Genomic DNA, 21903 nt, shown 5'->3' on the forward strand with positions numbered 1-21903 from the left:
CTGTCAAGTGAAGCTCTCAAAGAATACTGATATTGACCACTTGCTCATGCTGTCAACTACATTATTACATAGGACACATCCTTACTGAACATGCACAGAGGAAGCCCTTTATTTTCAATAAATAATTCAGTCTCTAGCCTTGAGACCAATTATAACATCTTATACATCTCACTAGAGTAGAAGTTCTCACTTGGCAGTCAGATAAATCTAACTGATCACCAAAGGCTGCTCTCAAGCTCTAGTCATTTAAATAGCTGCTGTTTTAATCATTTCCTTCTACTACAAAACAAGTTCCTCTGTCATAGAATCATAGAACCCCTCAGGTTGGAAGAGACCTTAAAGATCATCGAGTCCAACAGTGGCCTAACCATACTACTCTAATTAACCACTCTCCACTAATCCCATGCAACCTTCCTCTATCTTCTACTATCATCCTAAAAAGAAAAGTTAATTCTACAAAATAACACTTTTCAGCACAAAACATCATCTCTAAGTTTGGTCACTTTTATTTTGATTTCCTGGCAAAAAAACCCTTCAGCTGCATCTTCCTTTGCTGGGGAGAAGAATGATCAGCAGCTCTTTGATACTGAAGGCCCTGGGAAATTCCAGACCTTCACTCAGAAGCTCTCAAGTTCTGTGCAGAGTCCCCAGAGAGGGAAATTCTGGAGGTACTTTGAAGTCCTCAATATTTGGCTATAGATCTCATTCAGTTATGAACTGGAACACAGCCTTATGTCCTAAATACAACTTCAGCACACAGTAATGAAACACAAATAAGGCAGCTAGCTCCAATACCAACAGCAGCCCCAATTTCAGTAGATGGCTCTAAGAAGTACAGTGCAGTCTATTTAGGCAGCATACAGAGAACGAGACAGACATACTCTTCTGAGAAGCAACAATTTTTCTGCTGTGTCCTAAATCAAAAAGCCTACTAGAAGTTATTCCATAGGTAGAACACTGTCAGTCTATGTACTGACCTAAAGCCAGACTTTCACTTTTCATTTTTGCTGTGTATCTGCAAAACTTTCAGTGAACACATGTATTATTATTTCTTTTAGACAATCTGTGAAGCCTGCAGAGGGCAGCTATTCTCTATTCCATTGTGGGATCAACTCTACTTAGGTAAGTCTTTTATAATACCTGCTCCTGAGTTGTTGCTACACTCCAATGGCATCAAAACGAGAAGAGTTACCTGAGCAACTCATGGCTAATCTTTCTAGCTCATCTTTTCCATCTATGCAGAAAATATATATTTTAACACATATTTGAGTTTGGTAGAACTCAAACAGAATCATTATTAAAGTTATACTCTGCTCTTATTTCCCTATAATTGGCTAAAAGAAAAGCAAGGTCTGTACTGTCACTGAATCACAGAATACCCTGAATTGGAAGAGACCACAAAGATCATGGAGCCCAAATTCTGGCTCCACATGGGAGCGGAGTCCTGTGTTTGAGAGAGTTGTCTGAACACTTCTTGAACTCAGGCAGGTTTGGGGCTGTGGTCACTGCCATGGGCCTGATGCACCCCACATTATGGTTGGTCCTTTTGGCAAAATACTATGCCTCACTAGCTGGTTTCAAATATCTATATCTAATATTTTCAGAGCTATAGTCTAATCCAGATTTGAAAAGCAATTTATTGTACCAAAATGCTAGATGCATTTTAAAATAATCTCTAAATCTACCAGAACTAGCACAGAGCAATACCATTATCTTTGTAGCTAGATGAGTTAATATTTATTATATAATATCAGCATTCACATAAAAAATAGGAGAGCAGTACTTATTACTTATACATTCTGATTCTCTTTACATCTATCAGGGTGGCATTCTGCTTTACTCTATATGCTTTTAAAGTTTGGAGTAACATTATTCAACTCCAAGCAAACTCCATTTTGATATTCACAAAGACTAGAAGAGCAGAGTGGTGATTTTCAGCCAGCCATTACCTCAGTCACTCATATCCAGTTATTCTGTTTTACAGAAAAAATACTAAATCTTTGGGAGAAAGCAAAAAATAACTGCATGATAGCTGATAAAAAGTATTATCCACCAGTTTCTATGGCCTTAGCTCATTCTTCAGTACTGCACGAAGATACTGCATTTACATTTTGGGATACACTAGGAAGCCTACAGCATGTTTCTTTACTATTTCAGACTGTTACATAAAGAAAAATCTGCAGGCTCTGACCCCTTTTCTTCAAAATTATGAGGGTTACCCAACTATTATTTATTTCACAACCTTAAGATGGATGTCTGCATGAGATTTCGATTCACAGGCTGTAATCTCTTCAGGAGCTAGGGAAGAACCATTTCACATTGAGCCACATGCCTTAAATACCGATTTTTTCTTAGCTTCTAACAAAATCACTTTTTTATTGCTGTGCTCTATTTGCATTCATAATCTGACCAAGTAAAAGCAATTAAGAGTGTGTACAGATTGCAAAGAAAAATTGACATTTCCTTTTTCTTTTACCCTAAATTTATATCTGTGATAGACTGTGATTTCAAATCCAATAGTTACTTCCTGTCCTGTTTTATCATCTGTTCTTGGCGTTATGTAAAGAGCTTACAATAAATAACAACATTGAGCTCTTATATAGCATTTTTAATCCATAGATCTCAAAGCACTTTACAAAGGATGACCATTATCCTGCTTCGGCTATGAAAAGAAAAAGCACAGAGATCTTCAGGGTAAAACTTTGATCTTCCTGAATCCCCACAGTCCAGAATGAAGCAAGGATTTCACCATACCCCACAGCTTCACATGTCAGCCAGAACGTTTGGGGGTAGCAAAAATGATCCAATGGATGGAACACACTCCTGTGAGAACAGGCTAAGGGAGCTGGGGCTGTTCAGCCCAGAGAAGAGAAGGCTCTGGGAAGAACTGAGAGCAGCCTTTCAGTATCTAAAGAGGGGCTGTAAGAAAGAAGGGGACCGACTCTTCATCAGGGTATATTGTGATCAATAGGACAAGGAAAACAGTTTCAAACTAATAGAGGGAAGATTGGGACTGGATATAAGGAGAAAGGATTTTACTATCAGGATGGTGAGGCACAGGAACAAGTTGCCCAGGTTGAGCTGGATGCCCCATTCCTAGAGACACTCAAGGTCAGGCTAGATGAGGCTCTGAGCACCTGATAGAGCTGTAGGTGCCCCAGTTCACTGCAAAGGAGTTGGCCTGGATGGCCTTTAAGGGTCCCTTCTAACCCAAATGATTCTATTACCTATGATCTTATTACACTTGACATACACGAGAATGCCTCTCTTGTCCCAGACAGGCAGTACTTCTAAGCACCGTATTTAGTTCACCTTGGGCATCTTTGCTTATGGCTTTAAACATACCAATGTTGCCATCAGTGCTGTAAATAAAATGCAGTCAACTTGTGTTTATCAGTTTACTACTGAGATCAGTGTGACTGCAGTCAATAATACAGACATCAGGGTTTAATGACACCACCCCTGTGTCTAAAGGTACTTTCACCTCTGTGCTGATATCCTAAGCCCACCCGATCTGTAGGTAAGCAGATATGAGTAACCAAGTCTACTGACTTCTTGTTCCTCACACCCATTCTTTACATCTTGCCATACTGTGGATTTTTAGATCTATAGACTCCCTTTACTCTATAAACTGTCCTGGAACGCTCAGAGAACCTAGAACCAGGTCTATGTACTGTAGTTTACAAGCACAAGAACTGCAAGCAGCTGTCTCTTAGCATCCACACGGTTACCGGAGCACAGATCCGGCACTCTACACGCCAGGCCGAGCTCGCCCTCTGGCGGTGCCAGGTCACAGGAGCTCCGAGACACTGAGTGCCTGCTGTGCGCAGCCAGGCGCCCAGCTCGAGGATAAATGCTTCTGAGATATTAACCCCAAAGGCTTCACCACGAGCACACGCTGCCGTGTGACAGGCATCCTTTGATCCAGCTCCAACAAACTAATAGTGAAGTTATTTAAAAGCGGCCTGAACTCAACCTTACTTCGCATTCCACAAACCGCGTATTTCTGGCTGATAGACAGGAGCTGAAAGGCTGAGCAACACAAATAACAAAGCGTTTTAATTCACAGTTGCAACACATAAACACGATGAGATCTGCACCTTGTTAATCTCAACTTCCCCACTCCAACAGTTTAACTTAAATGTCACATTTACATAACATTTACATAAAGATTCCATTTTGTTTATACAAAACCCAGCCTTATTTTTGCAACATGCTCAATGCTAATTCATTATGTAACAACAGATTGTTTTCTCTATTTACACTATAAAAAAACCCTTAATTCTGAGAAGGCTTTTGAAAGACTGCAGTTGCTGTGAAGCAAGTTAACATCATTCTTCACTGTTCTCTAATTTTTTTCTGACAAACTTGTGTTTACTGAACACTGCCCCAACTCCAGTCAGAATGCCTCAATTAATGTTCTGCCATTTCTACAGCAGTTTTTCCTATAATTCCTGCCTCTGACAAACACACACACAGCACAGTGTTCAAAGAACCACTCTCACTGCTGCCCAGAGGAGCTGAGCTCAGAACTACAAGGGCAGTAAGGCTGGATCTCTGCATCAGATACTCTTTAGAAGATTCCAAGTACTTCTCAGTTGCTTGTTTGTTCTTTAGTATCTCTTCAGCACTAACACTGATTTCAACAGCAACACAATTCAGCCTTCAAAACTGCAGAACCTACTTAATCGCACAATTTCAAGCCAGTCACTACAAGTGTTGCCTCCAGTACATCATATCCACATCACAGGAGGTACAAAAGATTACAAGAATGATCTTTTTCCCTTCTTAGCTGCTTGGCTAACAATCTATTACAGTGGAGCTTCTTTGTCCAAAAGGAAGATTTTTACAGCGTAACTTGGAAACAGCAGTTTGTGTGCCAGTCTGGCCTCCTCTAGAAGCCCGCTTCCCAGATGGACACCCTTGACTGAAAATGCTGCTTCTGCAAATTCACTGGCTTCATCCTCACTTTTCTAGAGGGCCACAGTGATCCAAAAATGTTGAACAGTTAATGATAACCACATGCTCTACTAGTCGTTGCTCAGCTTAAAGACTAGAGATTGGAGGGAGTAAGGATCCTAAGAGAATGACAGCATCCAAGTTTCATGTGACCTAGGCATGGTGATCCCACCTCCACATATATTGCCTATTCTCACATTAACACATAGGCTACATAAAGCTAAACACATCTGCTCCAGACCTCCAGTAAACCCAGGTGAAGTGGCATAAAGAAATCTGGCAAAACTGGTTAGGATTAGCCTCAGTGGAAACAGATGCAGGTAATGAAGAAACCACTCCTTAGAGCACAATGTTGTATTCCAAAGGGGCATTATTGTCCTTGTTGTTCTCAAGGGGTCTACAGGAATGTGAGGACTGTCATGGTCACCTTTTGTAGCAGTGTAATATGCTGACTAAAATCAAGACCTGCAAAGATAGAAGGGACATGCTGATGGTTAAATCTACAAAGACACCGTTAGAGGACTAGATAGGAGACAGGAAGACAAAATTGATGTAATCTTACTGCATCACCTATTGGCAAGGGTCTGTGGAGAGAACAAAACCCCTGCTGCAGAAGGCTGTTTGGCCACACGCTGTCATTTATGCAGCAATGACAATTCTGTGATCAGGACAGAGTGAGCTGAGAAGCTACAGGTCTTTTTTGGAACAGCAGATAAACTGAAAGAGAAAAGTGGAGAAAGGATGTATCCCTGTGGGACTTTACACCTAGTGGCTTCAAAGACAGGCAGTTATCCAAATACCTCTATCGATCCTACTTCAAGAGAAGTAGAATCTCTTTAGTACTGTGCTGTCTAGCTCCACTGCAGTATATTAGAACATCAATAGCATTTTATAGGCAGCCATGTTAAAAACAGCAAAGAGACTGCATAGCATCAGCATTGCTATTTGGCTCTCAGGAAACAAAGATCTTTTAGGCTACAATCCACATTGCACCCCAGCAGAAAATCTGTGTCTAGTTGTCAGAGCCTGGAATCACCAGTAATAGAATTAGAGAAAGGATGCAACACAAAGCAAACAGGGCTGTTTGCAGCAGATGCTGACTTTCCAGTAGCTGGAAGTATAAGAAAGGGAAACTTCAGATATATATATATTTTTAAACGAACATAACAGCAATAGCAATAATTACTTTATTTTATTGCTCTCACTGAACAATAATAAATTGAACAGAGATCTCTTAAGTTTGGGACAGCTTGAACCTTGCTGAGGGCTTCAGTGATTGACTACAGTTCCCATAGAGGTTACACTTCAATAATGACTTCTTGAGGCCTCAGTAAAGAACTGTGTTGCCTTCTGAAAGTAAATGCCTGCACATTTTGACTTCACAGGGGCTCAGTGGTACCTTTCTGAACAGAGTAGAGTAACAAGGGAAAATAAGGCTTCTTGTTTTAACTGATTGAACAATTCAGTTATTAGATAACAATGTTAATGAACTATTCCTTTGAGTAGCATGAAGATATGAGGAGTCCTATGGGATTCTACAGAGAATGAGAACAGCAGATGAATTAGCTGATGGACAGTCTTTTCCTTGCTATCTTTTTCCCCCAAGAGTGTCATATGTAGAACCATTGTCACTGTTCCTCTGTGGGACCCCTCTGCACTTACATGCAGACATACCAGCTCAAACTAAAACCACTAGAGGTGGCAACAAGTATTAGCATTTGATCCCACAATTCAAACTACATCTTACTTCACCTGAGAAAACTAGAAAAGGGCACGGTCCTGAAGTTTTCTATTTGGAGAATCTTTGCACCTGGAAATAAAATCTAAACTCTCAGCTCTCAATAAGCTAAAGTTATCGCAAAGCACAGGGTGAGCTGTAAGTGCTGCTAACAGATGGCTACCTCTGGGTAATGTTATAGGTGCATGGTCCCACAGCTCTTTTCAAAGCCACATCTGCATGGCAATGAATGATTCATACTGTTTCAAAGGCACAGCAGTGCTGAAAGTGGGGAGATTTTTCAAAAGAATCGTGCCTCCAGGAACTGTCATTCTTCTCCACTCCCCTTAATCAGCCTTGCCCTAAAGGAAGCACTGTTTGGCACTGAGACAGTAAATATCCTCATAGGTTCAAGATTTTATTTCATCTGATGCCCTGGTCTCAGCACTGGATGAAGCGTTTGGATGAAATAGCTTCAGTGAGCAAACAGCACCATGTGGACTCTCTTCCTCTTTCCCCTCTTAACTGCTACCCCAAAAGCTACTTTTATGCATTCTAAATTCTGATAATACACCCAATTGCTCTATACAGAGAATCCCTAGATTTAGGAAATACAGGGGTTTTGTTTGTTCCTTTGTGTGGTTTTTATTATTGTCTGTACAACTATATCTGTACTTGCACAATTTGAATAACATAATTAACAATTCTGCTGAAGCTAAATGAAGTAACAGTTACTTTCTTCTATATCATTGTGTGAAAACAGTGGGAGAATGATCTTTCAAACACAGCAGTACATTTTTTATGAGTAGTATGAAAACAGTTTCCATCATGAAATTTTCCATCAAAAATTGATTTTTCCTCCAGGAATTTTCAGGATTCCTGTTTCAGTCAGTGCATAATTCATAGATTTTTTTCAGCAATTTTGAAACTCTGCTTTTTGTTATTATTTTTATTTTTCACAGAGAAGCACAAGCTGTGAAGAAGACTTCGCACAGCAGATACTATGTGAATACAGAAGAGAAAACCTACAATATCTTGAGAGCAGAGAACATTAAAATAGATAAAAACAATGAAGGCAGTAACTTCCTAAAAGTCATATAACAAACCAATGGCAAAGATGAAAGAAATACCACAAGTCTGCTGCTGTTCCCTGGTCCAAAAATCAACTACTGAGGAATAACTTTTTTTCCCCCCCTTTACATAAAGGAAAATAAGCAAAACTCATACTGCTATAATGGAAGGGAACAGTATTCCCTCCTTAACAGTAGAGATACAGTAAATGCAACTGAGGAATCCCCAATAACAGGAGTAGGTGACAAATAGAGAACAAAGTATTATTAAAGCTATCTCAAAGAACACACTCATATAAGACCCGCAGCAGGCTTTGGAAATGGGACGTGTTAGTCAAAAATAAGGTGTTTTACACAATCAAATTCAGTGAATATTTGCTATTTAAGGATTATATGAGCAAACAATTCCAGTAATCTATCTCCACATGATGCAAAACAATGCAGTATATTAAAAATGCCTTATATTCAGTGGTAGAAGCATTACTAGTGGCTCAACATTTACTGCAATTCTGCTCTTGGTTAAGAAGTTACTTGTGTTCCCTACAGACTTCGCTATACACTGTATTTCCTATACAACAGTAGCATATTTATAAATATTTTTATATGATTTAAATATATCTACATTTAAAAACTAAATCAGTGTGACTAATTTTATAGAACGGGCACCAGAATTTAAGTATATTGAGTAGACTAAAAACAATATCGACATCTCGAAGTGTAGACATCTTCAATGATATTGACACCATGCCTTTGTTGAAGAGAACTGTTTTAAATGTTTCCATGTTTGACATAAAGAAATATGTGAAATAAAGTTATAAAATCTATGGCTCAAAGGTCATGTAATGTCAGGACACTGGTTTGCTTGTATAACCTTAATTCAACTACATTCTCCTTGTGACCCTGTGAATGGCATCCAGACTTTGAATGGATACAGAACTACTATAATTTCCCTGGATGTTGTCATGTTGCTGACAATCCAGAGGAGAAGCTATATCTGGAAAAGGAATTCCTCTATGGAAAAGATTCCATAGAGGACTACATGTACAGAACACTTACAAGTGAAATGTTTATAGGCAATTAACATACTATTGGAACTGAATGCTTCTTGTAAAATCTCAAGTCCAGAGCATTTAGCTGGGTACTGAAAACATTTAAAAAGTAGATGTTTTGAGCATATGACCAGAGGGGTGAAAGTAACCAGGAGTAATCACTTGGGGACAGAGTTCTGAGAGTCCATGAATCAGTGCTGCCTGCTGTAAACCACAAGGATTCAGACTTGTGAGCACTTAACAGAGAGCCTTTATCCACAGTAGCCTACAAGAATGAATTCAGCACCAGCATAAGGTCAACAGCATGCTCTGGATCACACACTGGGTTAGTCCTCCCAAGGTAAAAGCATTCACAGACAGAAATTGCTCAATTGTGCAAGAAACAACATTTCAGTGGGATGAAATAACTTACAAAGAATTATCTAAAAGGCCTGAGGAGCACTGCAAACTTTGCCACCTTTTAAAGTACACACTACATTTCTTTAAAAACTCAGCTAGATAGTGATAGATACGTTTTTGAAAATGAATGCAAATATATTTTCTCAGTGAACTCCTGAGACTTGCTCACACAAAAGAAGAACAAAAAGCAAAAACAGTTCCTCAGAATGCATTCAGATGCATTAACCTCCCTTTTCTTACTTTTCTTTTATTGCTTTAATCATGGCATTCCTCCAAATGTCAGTGAACAAAATCATTTCACATTCCTTATTCATCTTCAGAATCTAGTCCATCTTCTGCATCCAATCAATCAAGTTTTCTATTAAAGAAAACAAATCTCTGCTCCCTGAGCCACAATTGTCTATAAAATTCAAGGCCTTATTAAAAATATGAAGGTACTTGAGTAGGCAGTGGGAAAAAAGAAAACCTTTAGAAAATGTTTCTTTTTCACCATAGCATGGAAAACTAAGATAAAAGAAAAACATTTTTCCTCAGAATGAGTGGAGCTCATGATATTTCTTGAATCAAGGCTTTCCTAAATGACTTCTAAAGAGGCTCCTCAGGAGTCTTTCATTGGGTTACATATCCAGTTTACACTGAAAGTTTTTGAAATATAAGCAGCAATCTTGACACAGAAAATGTCAAGTAGTATCCAAGTTAGATGGCCATCGTTACCAATAACAGAAACACTATTTGATATCCAACTGCAATTCAAAATAAATATTAGCTTACCTGACTAGAAAGCGATGGAGCCCAACATCAAAACTTCTGTAAGATAAAAAGATTCATCATATTTTAATTATTAAAAATCACTTCTTAGTTGGGTATTACATAAACACAGCATTTCAAAATAATTAATACTACTCAAGATAAATGTAAAATTGTCATTCATAAAACCTAAACAAAAGAAGCTTAGCATACAATTTCCTTTATGAAATGACATGACATTTAAGATGATCACCATATGAAAAGATTTAGATTTACATCAAAAAAGCTTACAAATCCCTTGTTTTAGTATTTCTTCAGTAAAGCAGTAACATTCAGAGTAGCATAACACGAAAAGTGCATAAATTTTAATTACTGGAAACAATCTTTTCTAGCATCCTAATGACCAGCAACTCCACTTGATTACTGTCATATATACAGGTTAATCCTCTACCTATATACTTTTTTTCCTTGATATGCTTTGTACTGAAAGAAAAATAAATAAATAACAAGGAATTGCTTTGCTACAGTATAATCAGAGTCCCCATATCTCTCCTTCAGATACAGAGGCTACACAGAGATAGGAGCCCTGCAAGAATGTTCCTCACAAACCTAGGGAGGAAAATAACCATGAGGACTTCTGACAGAAAGTACAAATTAAATCACTCTGAAGGACAAGAACTGGGCCTGAAAACCTGGGGACCTGCAACTGGCTGTTAATGCCATTTTTTTCTCCTTTTCTTTGCTTCTTCCATTGACGTACAAGCTCAGGAAGAACAAGCTTCACAACCACATACAAGCAAATCCTTGACACTACAGGAAGATTAAACCTGATTAAATCTGATGATTTCAGAAGTGTACCTCATGTCTAAAGTATGTGCTTTATTTATTTATTTATTTATTTTATGGCACTACCAATATAATCCTAGATTAATAGGGTACATAACAGTAAAACTGGAAGACACAAGCGTCTTATTTCCAGTGAGGAACTTAATCTGAAACAGTCTTACATTGCATTCGCAATCTGAAAGCAAATATTATGCTTTTGAGCAGCCTGTTCCAAAGAGACTAATTAGTCATCTGAGTTTGATATGATTTTATTTCAGTACTATTGCAATGTGCTGATTTCTACCTAAACTAGCAAGAGCAAATACTATTAATTAATGGCATCTTGATAACAGAGGAGAGATGAAGAGCTGTAGGAATTTTAGGAGTTAACATGGAGGGCAATTCTGACAAATCAGCAAGGTAGATAGGAGAGCATCTTGTAAAAACTGCCCAAAATAGAAAAAGCATTCTGCTAGGGACATTAACGTGGTCATTATTAGATCTTTAGTTTTTATTCTTTTCATAAGAGCATTCACAGTTTTGTTACATTACTGTGTAGTTACACTGTATGAAGTGCATCTTCTTATCTTTCTGCACTCCTCCTGCTTCACAGAATCACTAAGGCTGGAAAAGACCTACAAAACCATCCACATTTCAACCATCCACCCATCACCAATAGTTCTCACTAAACACTGTCCCTCAACATAACATCCAAACATTCCTTGAACACCTCCAGGGTCAGTGACTCCACCACCTCTCTCAGCAGCCCATTCCACTGCCTGACCACTCTTCCAGAGAAGTAATATTTCCTAATGTCCATCCTGAACCTCCCCTGGCACAGCTTGAAGCGATTCCATCTAGTCCTGTCACCAGTCATAGGAGAGAAGAGGCCGACCCCCAGCCCTCTATAACCTCCCTTCAGGTAGTTATAGAGAGCAACAAGGTCTCCCCTGAGCCTCCTCTTCTCCAGACTGAACAATCCCAGCTCCCTTGGCCACGTGGAGGCATGCTGCAATTTGGCAGTAGTATTTCAAAGATATAACTAACTACACAGTGACAAACAAAAAGATGCACATTAGCATCAGAGTGTGCATCCATATCTCAAAAACATTGCAGGACGAATTGGTTAGTTCCAAAAGCAAAAGCAATGATGCTGAATGGTCTCAAACCATAAAAACAGGAAAACTCATTGCATTACCAGTAATCCACAAGGCTATGGGTTTGGGTATGTGCATTTTTAAGCACTTATAGAGACATCCCAAGGCAAAAAGACTAAAGGACTAAAGATTCCAGTAGCTGGCTTTGACAAGACACTAACACAGACACTTTCAACTGCTCTGCTTATTTATATTTAAATACATACTGCTTTTGAGTCGACAAGAAAGTGAACTGAAAATACAGTGAGACAGCAACAGAGCCGGTAGAGGCAATTAATCTCCCTGTTCTCAGACAGAAAAAAACCAACACCAAAATGAAATAAATAAGATTTGCATAACAAACTGGACTGCAACTTGGTAAAAAGCAAATAAGCAACTTTAATCAATTTAAAAAAAAAAAAAAAGAGGGAGCAATCAATCTGCTACTGTATTAATAATTTCAGAAAGATTCCTTTAACACACACACATATATATATGGATAAAATTATTCTATAAAGTGAACTCATTTATTTGATATTCATCACCATTTACAATCAACCTCACTCAGTGTTGAGTCTGACTGTAAAACATAGGGTTTACCTGGTAGCCTTTGCACTTCAGGGTGCAACAACTACATTAAGTTTCTTCACAAATGCTTTTTAAATTCTGTAAATAACACAATTTTACAAAAGAAAAATACATTTTAAAATAACAAGGGAAAGGATATCCACAGCAACGAGTAAAAAATGATTAGCCAGCTAAATTCTCTATACCGCTCAAATGTCAGTAATACAATACACTATTTTAATTTTTTGAGATGCAATTGGTAAAATCTAGTTTGTCTAAATAGTAACTGTAGCCTTTGAACAGGGTATCTTTTGCATCTTAGCTAGCAGGTCTAGTGAACTTAGTGAAATTCAACAAGGCCAAGTGCAAGGCATTGCATTTAGAAAGGGTAGTTCCTGGTGTGTACAGACCAGGAGAAGAACTCACTGAGAGCAGCTATGCAGAGAAGGACTTAACAATTCTGGTGGATGAAAAGTGTGATGTGAGCCAGCAGTATCCTGAGCTGCATTCTAGGCTACATGCTGGGCTTTATCCTGGCCAGTAGGGCAAGTGAGGTGATTGTTCCACTCTGCTATGCCCTCATGAGGTCTTCTCTGGAGTATCGCAGCCAGGCCTAGGGCCTGAAACACAAGACAGACATGGAACTGTTACAGGTCCAGAGGACACTGCAAGGATGATCAGAGGGTTGGAGCATCTCTCCTGTGAAGAAAGGCTGATGGAGCTGGGCTTGTTTAGCCTGGAGAAGGCTCCAGGGGGACCTCATTGTTGCTTTCCAGTTCTTATAAGCTTATAAACCTAACAGAGGCTGACTTCTTACATGGGCAGATAGTGATAGGACAAGGCAGAATGGTTTTTAACTAAAAGAGGAGGGATTTAGATTGGATGGCAAGAGAAAATTCTTTTTTAATCAGAGGGTAGTGAGACACCAGCACAGTGAAGCTGGAGCCCCCTCTTTGGAGGTGTTCAAGACTAGGGTGGATGGAGCCTTGAGCAGACTGAGCTGGTGAATGGCAACCCTGCCCATGGCTGGGTGTTGGATCTGATTAATCTCTGAGGTAGCTTCAAACTTAAGCTTCTCTATGATTCTCTGATAATCATGCTAGTCACTGCAGGCAATTTGATATTTTCTTTATTAAAAAAAAAGTCTTAATCTGAAAGTTTGCATTGTGATTCACAGTTCTGTAAGCAACTTTAATGCTTTTGTTAAGCATGGAAGTTTTAGCTTCTGATACATTTCAGTGGAAGATTATACATATAAATCCTTCGCAATCAAATGCATCTTTTCCCAGCATCTTAAATAGAAATCAGTGACTAACAGAATATGTATGCTATTTCTACAAGGAGCTTATCCAAAACAAAACCTTTGAAATTTATCTGCAAGCAAACACTCCTGTCCTCAAGGTATGGTTAATAAATGATTTCACAGAAGTGCAGTTTCTGCTTGGAAAACTTAAAGCACAACACAACAAGCTGTCTCCAAATTTGCATTCAGCACAAAGCTTAGAGAAAGAAAAAAAGAAAGGAAAAAGCAGAAACATGCTGATATGAATCTCAGTTAATAGGGAAAGCACATTCATTAAAAATGCAATCCTGATGGTCCCTAGAAAAACAAGTACAAAGCCCTCCTTTTCATCTCTTTATGTGACCCTTTCACATACAACTTTTAAATCATTAGATGTGCTATGGACCACTGGTCATGACTCCTTTCGACTTGTTAAAAGATCCCATCTCACAATTTGGTTCTATAGCATGAGATCCCATTCCCAATGACTCACAGCAGGGGACAGGAATCAAATCCATATTGCCTAAAGAACAGGAAATAATTAGCTTTCACATTTTTTGAACAATCAAAGTGTTCATCATTCTCTCAGGAGAAATATCTTTATAACTGTGGAGCTCCTGGACTAGAATAACCTATGCTGTCTAAATTATCAATATTTTTATTTAAGAAATGAGGTCATTTGTTTGTCTATGCCAGTTCTGCTAAGAAACAGAACAACATCTTTCCAGCAGCTAATGCACAAAGTGCCCTGGCTGCACGCAGAGGGGAAAGTGATACCGTTTTACCTTTGGGCCTTACCTTGGGCAAGGTGCATCTAGAGGGGTAGTCTGCCACTTGTAAAGTGTTCAGAAAAAAAAACAGAAAAACAGCTCTAAACATGTAAATGGCATTCTGTGTGTTAAAGTCTACATTCCCTCAAAGCTAGAGAATGGACTGTAGATCAAAATATCTTAGAGATCTTAACAACAGTCACATTACCTCTGGAATAGGACTTAATGCTGTAATTTCTACAGGCAGGTTCTACAGGTAGGAAAGGAAAACAAGAAGCAATGCTACCCCCCATGTTTCACTGAAACAAGCACAATATAGCAATTGCACTGGGATCTCTTCAAATTAGCAAGACTAGTAGCTATTTGTTGTGATGAACTCCATCAATGTTTTTGGAACATTTCAACAGATGTTCTCAACAATTCCTGTTATAAACTTGGTTAAACTTGACCTTACAAAGTCTAACTCATTCACATACCCTCAGAGGAAACTGTTCTTCCTAAGTCCAGAAAAGCATTTACAAAACCAGCATACAAACAACCATTAGCAGCCTTTGCAAATAAACTTCACATTTCATCAGTGAATTGCTGACTACACCTCTATACACAAGAACATTTTGCACTGGAGACTGGAACGTTATTGAATGAAAGCTGCTTTCACTGACAGAAAGTTTTTAAGAGGCTGCTTCACTAATTTCTTAAGCAATATCTTGCAGTAGAGATGCCTGAACGACAGTTTAAACTGAAGGCTGCCCCTCCATTTTGGAGTGCTAAAAGAATTGGGAAAACAGATACAAACCTTGCATAAATAATTTGCTAAGGTCTATTATTTAGTGTCTCAATTAAAGAACTTAGCTACAGCAAATCCTAGAGTTTTGTCTACAAGTTTGTAAGATTTTGTGTTGTTTTGGTTTTTTTTTCCCCCCAAGTAATGATTGCTACCAGTTGATTCATCATCACTTTCATCATTAAATAAAGACCCAGAAAAGCCATCCATAATTTGTAAACACTTATATCTCTTTATAGCTTGCATGGATACAGACATGATATTTCCTGCAAAGTTACTCAAAATTTATACCTTCATTGCTGAACTTCTCTTTCATGGCACATAGCACGCTTCACTGTAAACAGTGTAATTGGCATTGTGCTAGAAAGTACTATTTAGCAGACACACAACTTCAAACAGAAAAAGGACATTATTGAGTAAAAACATAGCGAGCAAATTGAAAATACTCAAGTGAAAAGGCAACGTTGTCTATTGTTGACAGTTTTTAAAAGGAAGATAGGAAAACATGATGAAGCAGGTAATACTGAAAAATAAGATCCAATACAACTCTTAGCAAGTATTTATCTATGATCCAAATTATGGAATATACTTTTGGAGTCTGAGCCTTAAAATCCACACTGCAACGTTTTATGGGGACTCATGCTACACACAACCATTACCTTCAGCCTCTTAACTAGTGCAAGAAACATGAGGAATTCCATCCATACATTGATAACACCATTTGGTGCTGAAATTAGGAACAAAACTGCATACTCTACAGGCTCTGCAATGCTCTTCAGGCATTCTTTCAAAATGAACCTTAGCAAAATCTTTTCCTTCTCAAAACCAAAACATCTCAGTCATAATATAAAACATAGAAATAAACAAAACCTGACTCAATCCAATGAGAAGGTTCAAGTGATTTGAATGTACTTTTGAAAACCAAGATCTTAAGCATAAGTGTAAGCCCAGATCACAATCTTCAACATGCTGTCCTTTGTTTATGAGCTCTGATTTTAACCTTTAACCATCTGCAATGGAGCAAATGGGTAGCAGCAGCTTTCTTTTCTGTGTAAAAAGAAAAAAATAAATGTTTTAACCAAGAGGGTAAAAAAAAAAAAAATCCATGTTATTTGAAAGAAAAAATATGAACACTGTCAAATGCTTTTATATCATTTGTTTGACAGGCAATTTCTTGCTATAATAATAAGTGGGACTTGTATATACATAAAGATAACTTTATCATATTCTCTGACACTTGCTTAAGGACATACAGACATTTCAACACTTCATTTTCAGATAAAACACTTCCAATTTCTGTTTATTTCTTCCCAAAATGATTCAGCAATACTAAGTTGCCTTTTGGTTTCTATGATATTAAAACAACCTGCACTAACACTACTTTCAGCACAACCTGGATGTCTCCATCCCAAGTTCCTGCTCAGTGCTGCATGGCTTTCTGGTACCAAAATGATGTGTAAGAAGCATATGTCTCACCTCACAAAAGAGCACTGTAAATAAGTGATGGCTTCAAAGCTGAACAGAGTAAACCCTAAACCTTCTACATGCAGTAAAGGTTTTTTTTTTTGCATCGAGTTGCTGGTAGAAAATACGGCTTCCCATACGTGTGTGGATGGAGAGAGTACCCAGTGAAATCCTGACCCACCAGCAGCAAAATCCCCATGAATTTCAATGGGAGAATACCTGGACTGACTCTGGGCATACCATAGGCTGCAGCTCAACTTAAGTATGCATTTTGTTATGGACACATTCACCTCTAAGAATATCAGTGAGAGACCTGGAGTTAGATCTGTGGCATTCAAGTTTCCAGCTGGTAACTCAGGGTGGAGATCTGCACAGCAGAAATTATTTAGATTTAATTAAAGGATGGCCCCAGTGAGAAAGCTCCTTCATGAACTGCATAAAAAGATTTCATAAACTACTAGTGGCCTCCAGCATACAAATTAGATTCATAATCTAATTTGTTTTGTTGTTTCATTTCAATTAAAACACTCAACTTCTATTCTATCTGAAAGCCTGAGTAAAGCATTAATGATTCCAGGCAGTGATTTATGTTTTTAAGCAATATCCTGGCCAGAGACCCAAGCACAATTCTGAGCAGGCATCAGTCATTGCTAGAGTAAATATGAATTCATACACAGGTCTGGCTACATAGGAGGCTTTAAGAAAGAAATTACTTCTTGTTTCTCAGGTACGCCTCTCTGGATTTTGGTGATACACCTCAGCAGATGCTTTCTAAAAATGAGCAAATCTCATTCGCATTCTGTTAATCTCCCCTAGAACTCTTCAGAAGAAATACTACTTTAATTTCCTGCCTTCCCTGACTCTTCAGAAACCTGCACTACCTCCTGGAGAGTGGTTGAAGCCTAATGCCCATTACTGGCAAACTCCCATAGGGTAAGATTTCCTTCAGTTTTCCTTGAGTAAGACTTGCCAAGCAGAGCGACCATCCAATTACTAGGAGAGTTCCCTAGCCTTGCTGCAAATGGAACAACGAAGTTTATTAATAGCTATTACTCATTTTCTATAGCGGTTGTGAGCAGACAAAGCGCTGTTTGCCAAACGTGTGCAGCAGTAATAGTCTGTATCTACACTGAGCTCATGCCTAATATTAGAAAAGATGGGTTTCATGGGTGATGAGCAGTAGGTGGGCCTGGCGTGTTCATTACAAGAAAGCCAAGCAATTTCAAATTTCAGTAACAAAGCAGTCACTACACAAATAAAATTCCAGTTATTATGCAATTTAGACCTAAGACAGATTAAGGCATTTTGTCATTACCTCTTTTTGCGCTCCTAAGAGACAAATAATAGATTTTTTCCCCCCTCTTCTGAAGAGATTTAAGGAAGCTTTTAAGACTTTATTATAACCAACAAATTTAGTCTTACAGTGTGTAAGAAGTACTGTAGCTTACACTAATTTAGCCAATGTCAAAAGCAGTTAACTGTTGTCTCTGTCAGTGAGGCTATGACTAACCAGTCTACAACCTGAAGCATCTCTCATGGACTCGGGTGACATATTAGCTTAACGGAACACATCAGATCTATGTCTGGCTTTAATGAAAAATACAACAGGTCAGTAAATCAAAACAGATGTTATTTTTCAACTTAGAAACAAGTTACCAACAAACATGCAACAATTCTGCAGTTTAACGAACACCCAGTAGCTTAAGTATTCTGATACTGGCAAGCAGGCTTAATGTTTGAACATTGTGTTTATATCACGCGTATGATATTATCTAACAGCAAACATCAGAAACTAGAAAAATATTAGTACAAGTACAAAGACTACTAAGTAACATTCACACAAAGAATTGCCTTAAGCTAGTGGGACAGCTGAAAACAACTGCAGAAACCAATGCTTGGGTACAACGTGTTACAATAACATTTTTGAGTGCTACTTGAATTTGACCTTCTAAATCAACATACCTGCTAGGGCATGTTATAATTAACAAAATACAATAAACAAATGCATAATATAGATGATATAAGTAGCACATTATGTGAGAAGTCATGTCTCGTGATATTATCTGTATCTGAAATCCTCATAACTAAGATGCTTTCACAACAAAAATGTGATGAATTACATTCACTAAATTACTATTTCCTATAAAAACTGAACCAATGCAAATCTTCCAAACCTAACAGTCATTTTCATCATTCTTGTTTTCTAATTCACATAACTGTGGTTAAATGTGATGGAATGGGACCATTTAGCCTTCCAGAGATAGTCCAAACAATACAATAATAAATAAATGTTCAGCTTTCACTAATTTCAGAGGAATTAAATAATTACTGACCATTTCAGCCACATTTGGTATGAGATAGCAACTGTGTAGTTAAGTGTTTCAAACCAGCCCTCCTAATTGAACAGACAGTAACATCGCTGTCTGCTACTGAACTACTTGCAGAAGCAAATAGGGTGCACTTGTGAAGGACATTCATTACCTTAGGCTTTGGTTCTCAAAATAAATAAAGTAGGTGCTAAACATTCTTATGCAAGGGCCTCTCAAGTATTTACTTTATATTCTGTAAATTCTTATGTTCCACTGACAGCACTTACAGATTTGCTTAACTCAGCAAGTCCATTTTAGCCCAGTATCAGCAGAGTTCTTAAAGTCAAATCATGGCATCACTAAATCCAATCAAGGGTTTGACAGTGACTTCCACAAGGTCAAAATTATATCCAAATTTTTATTCCATGTCTATGAGGGGAAGAAAATAAAAAGTCAACCACCACTCCACTGCCTCCCTTCTTTTTCAGGTAGGGCTACAAGTATCATGCCATTAAAAGAAGACTCTTATTCTCCAACTCAGCATGCTTGACCATAAAAAAAGGTATACAGACCACAATCCAGATCTTTCACTGCTAAAAGTGGCAAAAGAGCTTGGTAGAGCTTACATTCATTCAGGTATTGGTGCATCTGCACGTTTTGGTGATATCCATTTCTTTTATCCATTGATTTCACAAACACGAGGTCATTTCAACACTGCAGATGTAATTCTGCTTAATTCAACTATCCTTTTAAAATAATCCTCATGTAATAATCATCTACCTGGACTTGTGCAAAGCACCTGACACTGTCCTGTGTGATATCCTGGCTGTCATGTTAGAGAAAAATGGATTTGACAGATGGACCATTCCCTGGATAAGGAATTGGCTGGATGATTGCACTCAGAGTTGTGGTCAATGACTCAGTGTCCAAGTGGAGACCAGAGACAACTAGCAGTCCACAGGGATCAGTGTTTGGACCAGTGTTATTTAATGTCTTTGTAGATGACACAGGGAGTGGGATCAAGTGCACCGACCCTCAGCAAGTTTGCAGACAACACCAAGCTGAGTGATGCAGTCGACATGTTACAGGGAAGGAACGCTATCCAGAGGGACCTAGACAGGCTTGCAAGGTGGGCCCATGCCAACCTAACGTAGTTCAACAAGGTCAAATGTAAAGTCCTGCACCTGAATCAGGGCAATCTCTAGCACAGATACAGGTTGGGTAGAGAATGGCTGGAGAGCAGCCCTAAGGAAAAGGATTTAGGAGTGTCAATGATGAAAGATTCAACATAAGCCAGTAACATAGTGAGACACTGGAATGGGCTGCACATTGAAGTTGTGAATGTCCCCTCCCTGGAAGCATTCAAGGCCAAGCTGGATGGGACTGTGAGCAACCTGGTCTACAGGGAGGTGTCCCTGCCTATAGCAGGAGGCTGGAACTAGATGGTCTTAAAGATCCATTCCAACCCAAAGCATTCATCCATATTTCAGAGATTACCTCTAAAAATACAGGATGAGGAAAAGATGCCTTTTGATTGTTGAACAGAAATGCTGTGACATTAACATTTTAAAAGCAAGCTCGTGAGAAGTTAGAAGATTAAAATACACATTTTTGTTTCACCGGATTGTCTCTGAAATGCACTGGATAACATTCTGTTTCAAAACCAAAGGCTAGAAATAGACCAGGAATGACAGTCCTAATCTCCAGAGAAAAAACAAAGATGCATAAACCTGTCTTTCCTTTTCTTGTCTGTCAGTGCCAGCTGCTGGGTAAGGCCCTTTATGGAACAGAGAGCTTTCAAATAATAGCTGTCCAGAATTATAGAGTAGATACAAAGCAAATCACATCAAAATACCTGACCCTCTTGAAACTGACCGCTGTAGCACTTATAGTGCTTACTTTCAGATAAGACTCTTGGGAATGTGCAGATTTTAAGGTGGATGGGCATAGGAGAAGAGGAGGATTCATGCTTTTGCAAACCTGGTATCAGACTCTGACCTGAGATAATAGGATTTTTATGACATGCTACTCCCATGACATGTCAAAATGTATCTGATCAACGTGTCCAAAATCCTGGGAGAAGAAAAGCACTTAAGGCACTCAGTAATGTCATATGGAAACGCAGAAATGGCAAACCCCCCACGCTCCCCCCAGAATGGCATTTGCGCTAAACACGGTTCTAAACTATGAACTAACAAGTTTCTATGTGAACACATTGCCAAAGCCATTCATCAGTAAGTGAGATGTAATACAGTACTTGTTATGTGCTACTTTACTCTAGTTTCCACATCTTTACTTCCCTGCTAGGATATTTTTCCACATTAAATAAATTTGCAACTTCCAGCCATGCTCTAACCAGCACATCTTTCTCCAGTTGCACTACACTATTGGTACTTAGTCTGAGAAGTTGTGCAGCAATTCTGTAAAAGCACTCACAAGCTTCTAGCAACGGTTCCTTTCCCATACTTCACTAATCTGCTTTTACCCTTGGGTAACAAGAAATTTTATCTTATTTGTGACCTATACAACGTAGAGCAGACATTAAAAATGAATTTGACAACTAGAGTCAAACTTTTGAATGGTAGTAATTTTATAACATTTTTTTTTCTAGCCCTTCAACTGCATATTTGCCAAGATTACGATATACTGATAAACTGAAACCATAGCAACATGTCCAGTATTTATGTTAACCATAAGGCAAGAAGATAGCTTTTTTTTTTTTTTCTTTTTTTAAATTCAGGAGATTGTCTTGATTAAAGAAAACACAGATTACTTGCAATCTACTGTAAAACAATTCCTTTTTAATTAGAGCTCCTTATTTCTAA

At 38.4% G+C, this 21903-nt stretch overlaps 1 protein-coding gene across 5 annotated transcripts in view; it reads right to left on the reverse strand.

Annotated features, from left to right (window-relative positions):
- Positions 1-21903, reverse strand: part of HHAT (hedgehog acyltransferase) — a 157053-nt gene that overhangs the window by 92616 nt on the left and 42534 nt on the right. For all 5 annotated transcript variants that reach the window (XR_001553866.2, XM_032443397.1, XM_015857403.2 and 2 more), the window contains exon 9: positions 9966-10001. Coding sequence is in view for 4 of the 5 variants with exons in the window: in XM_032443397.1 (XP_032299288.1) it covers positions 9966-10001 (36 nt within the window). In the remaining variant the exon portion in view is untranslated. The remainder of the gene's footprint in view (positions 1-9965; positions 10002-21903) is intronic.

The sequence above is a fragment of the Coturnix japonica genome, chromosome 3, assembly GCF_001577835.2.
Source record: "Coturnix japonica isolate 7356 chromosome 3, Coturnix japonica 2.1, whole genome shotgun sequence".
NCBI lineage: Eukaryota > Metazoa > Chordata > Aves > Galliformes > Phasianidae > Coturnix > Coturnix japonica.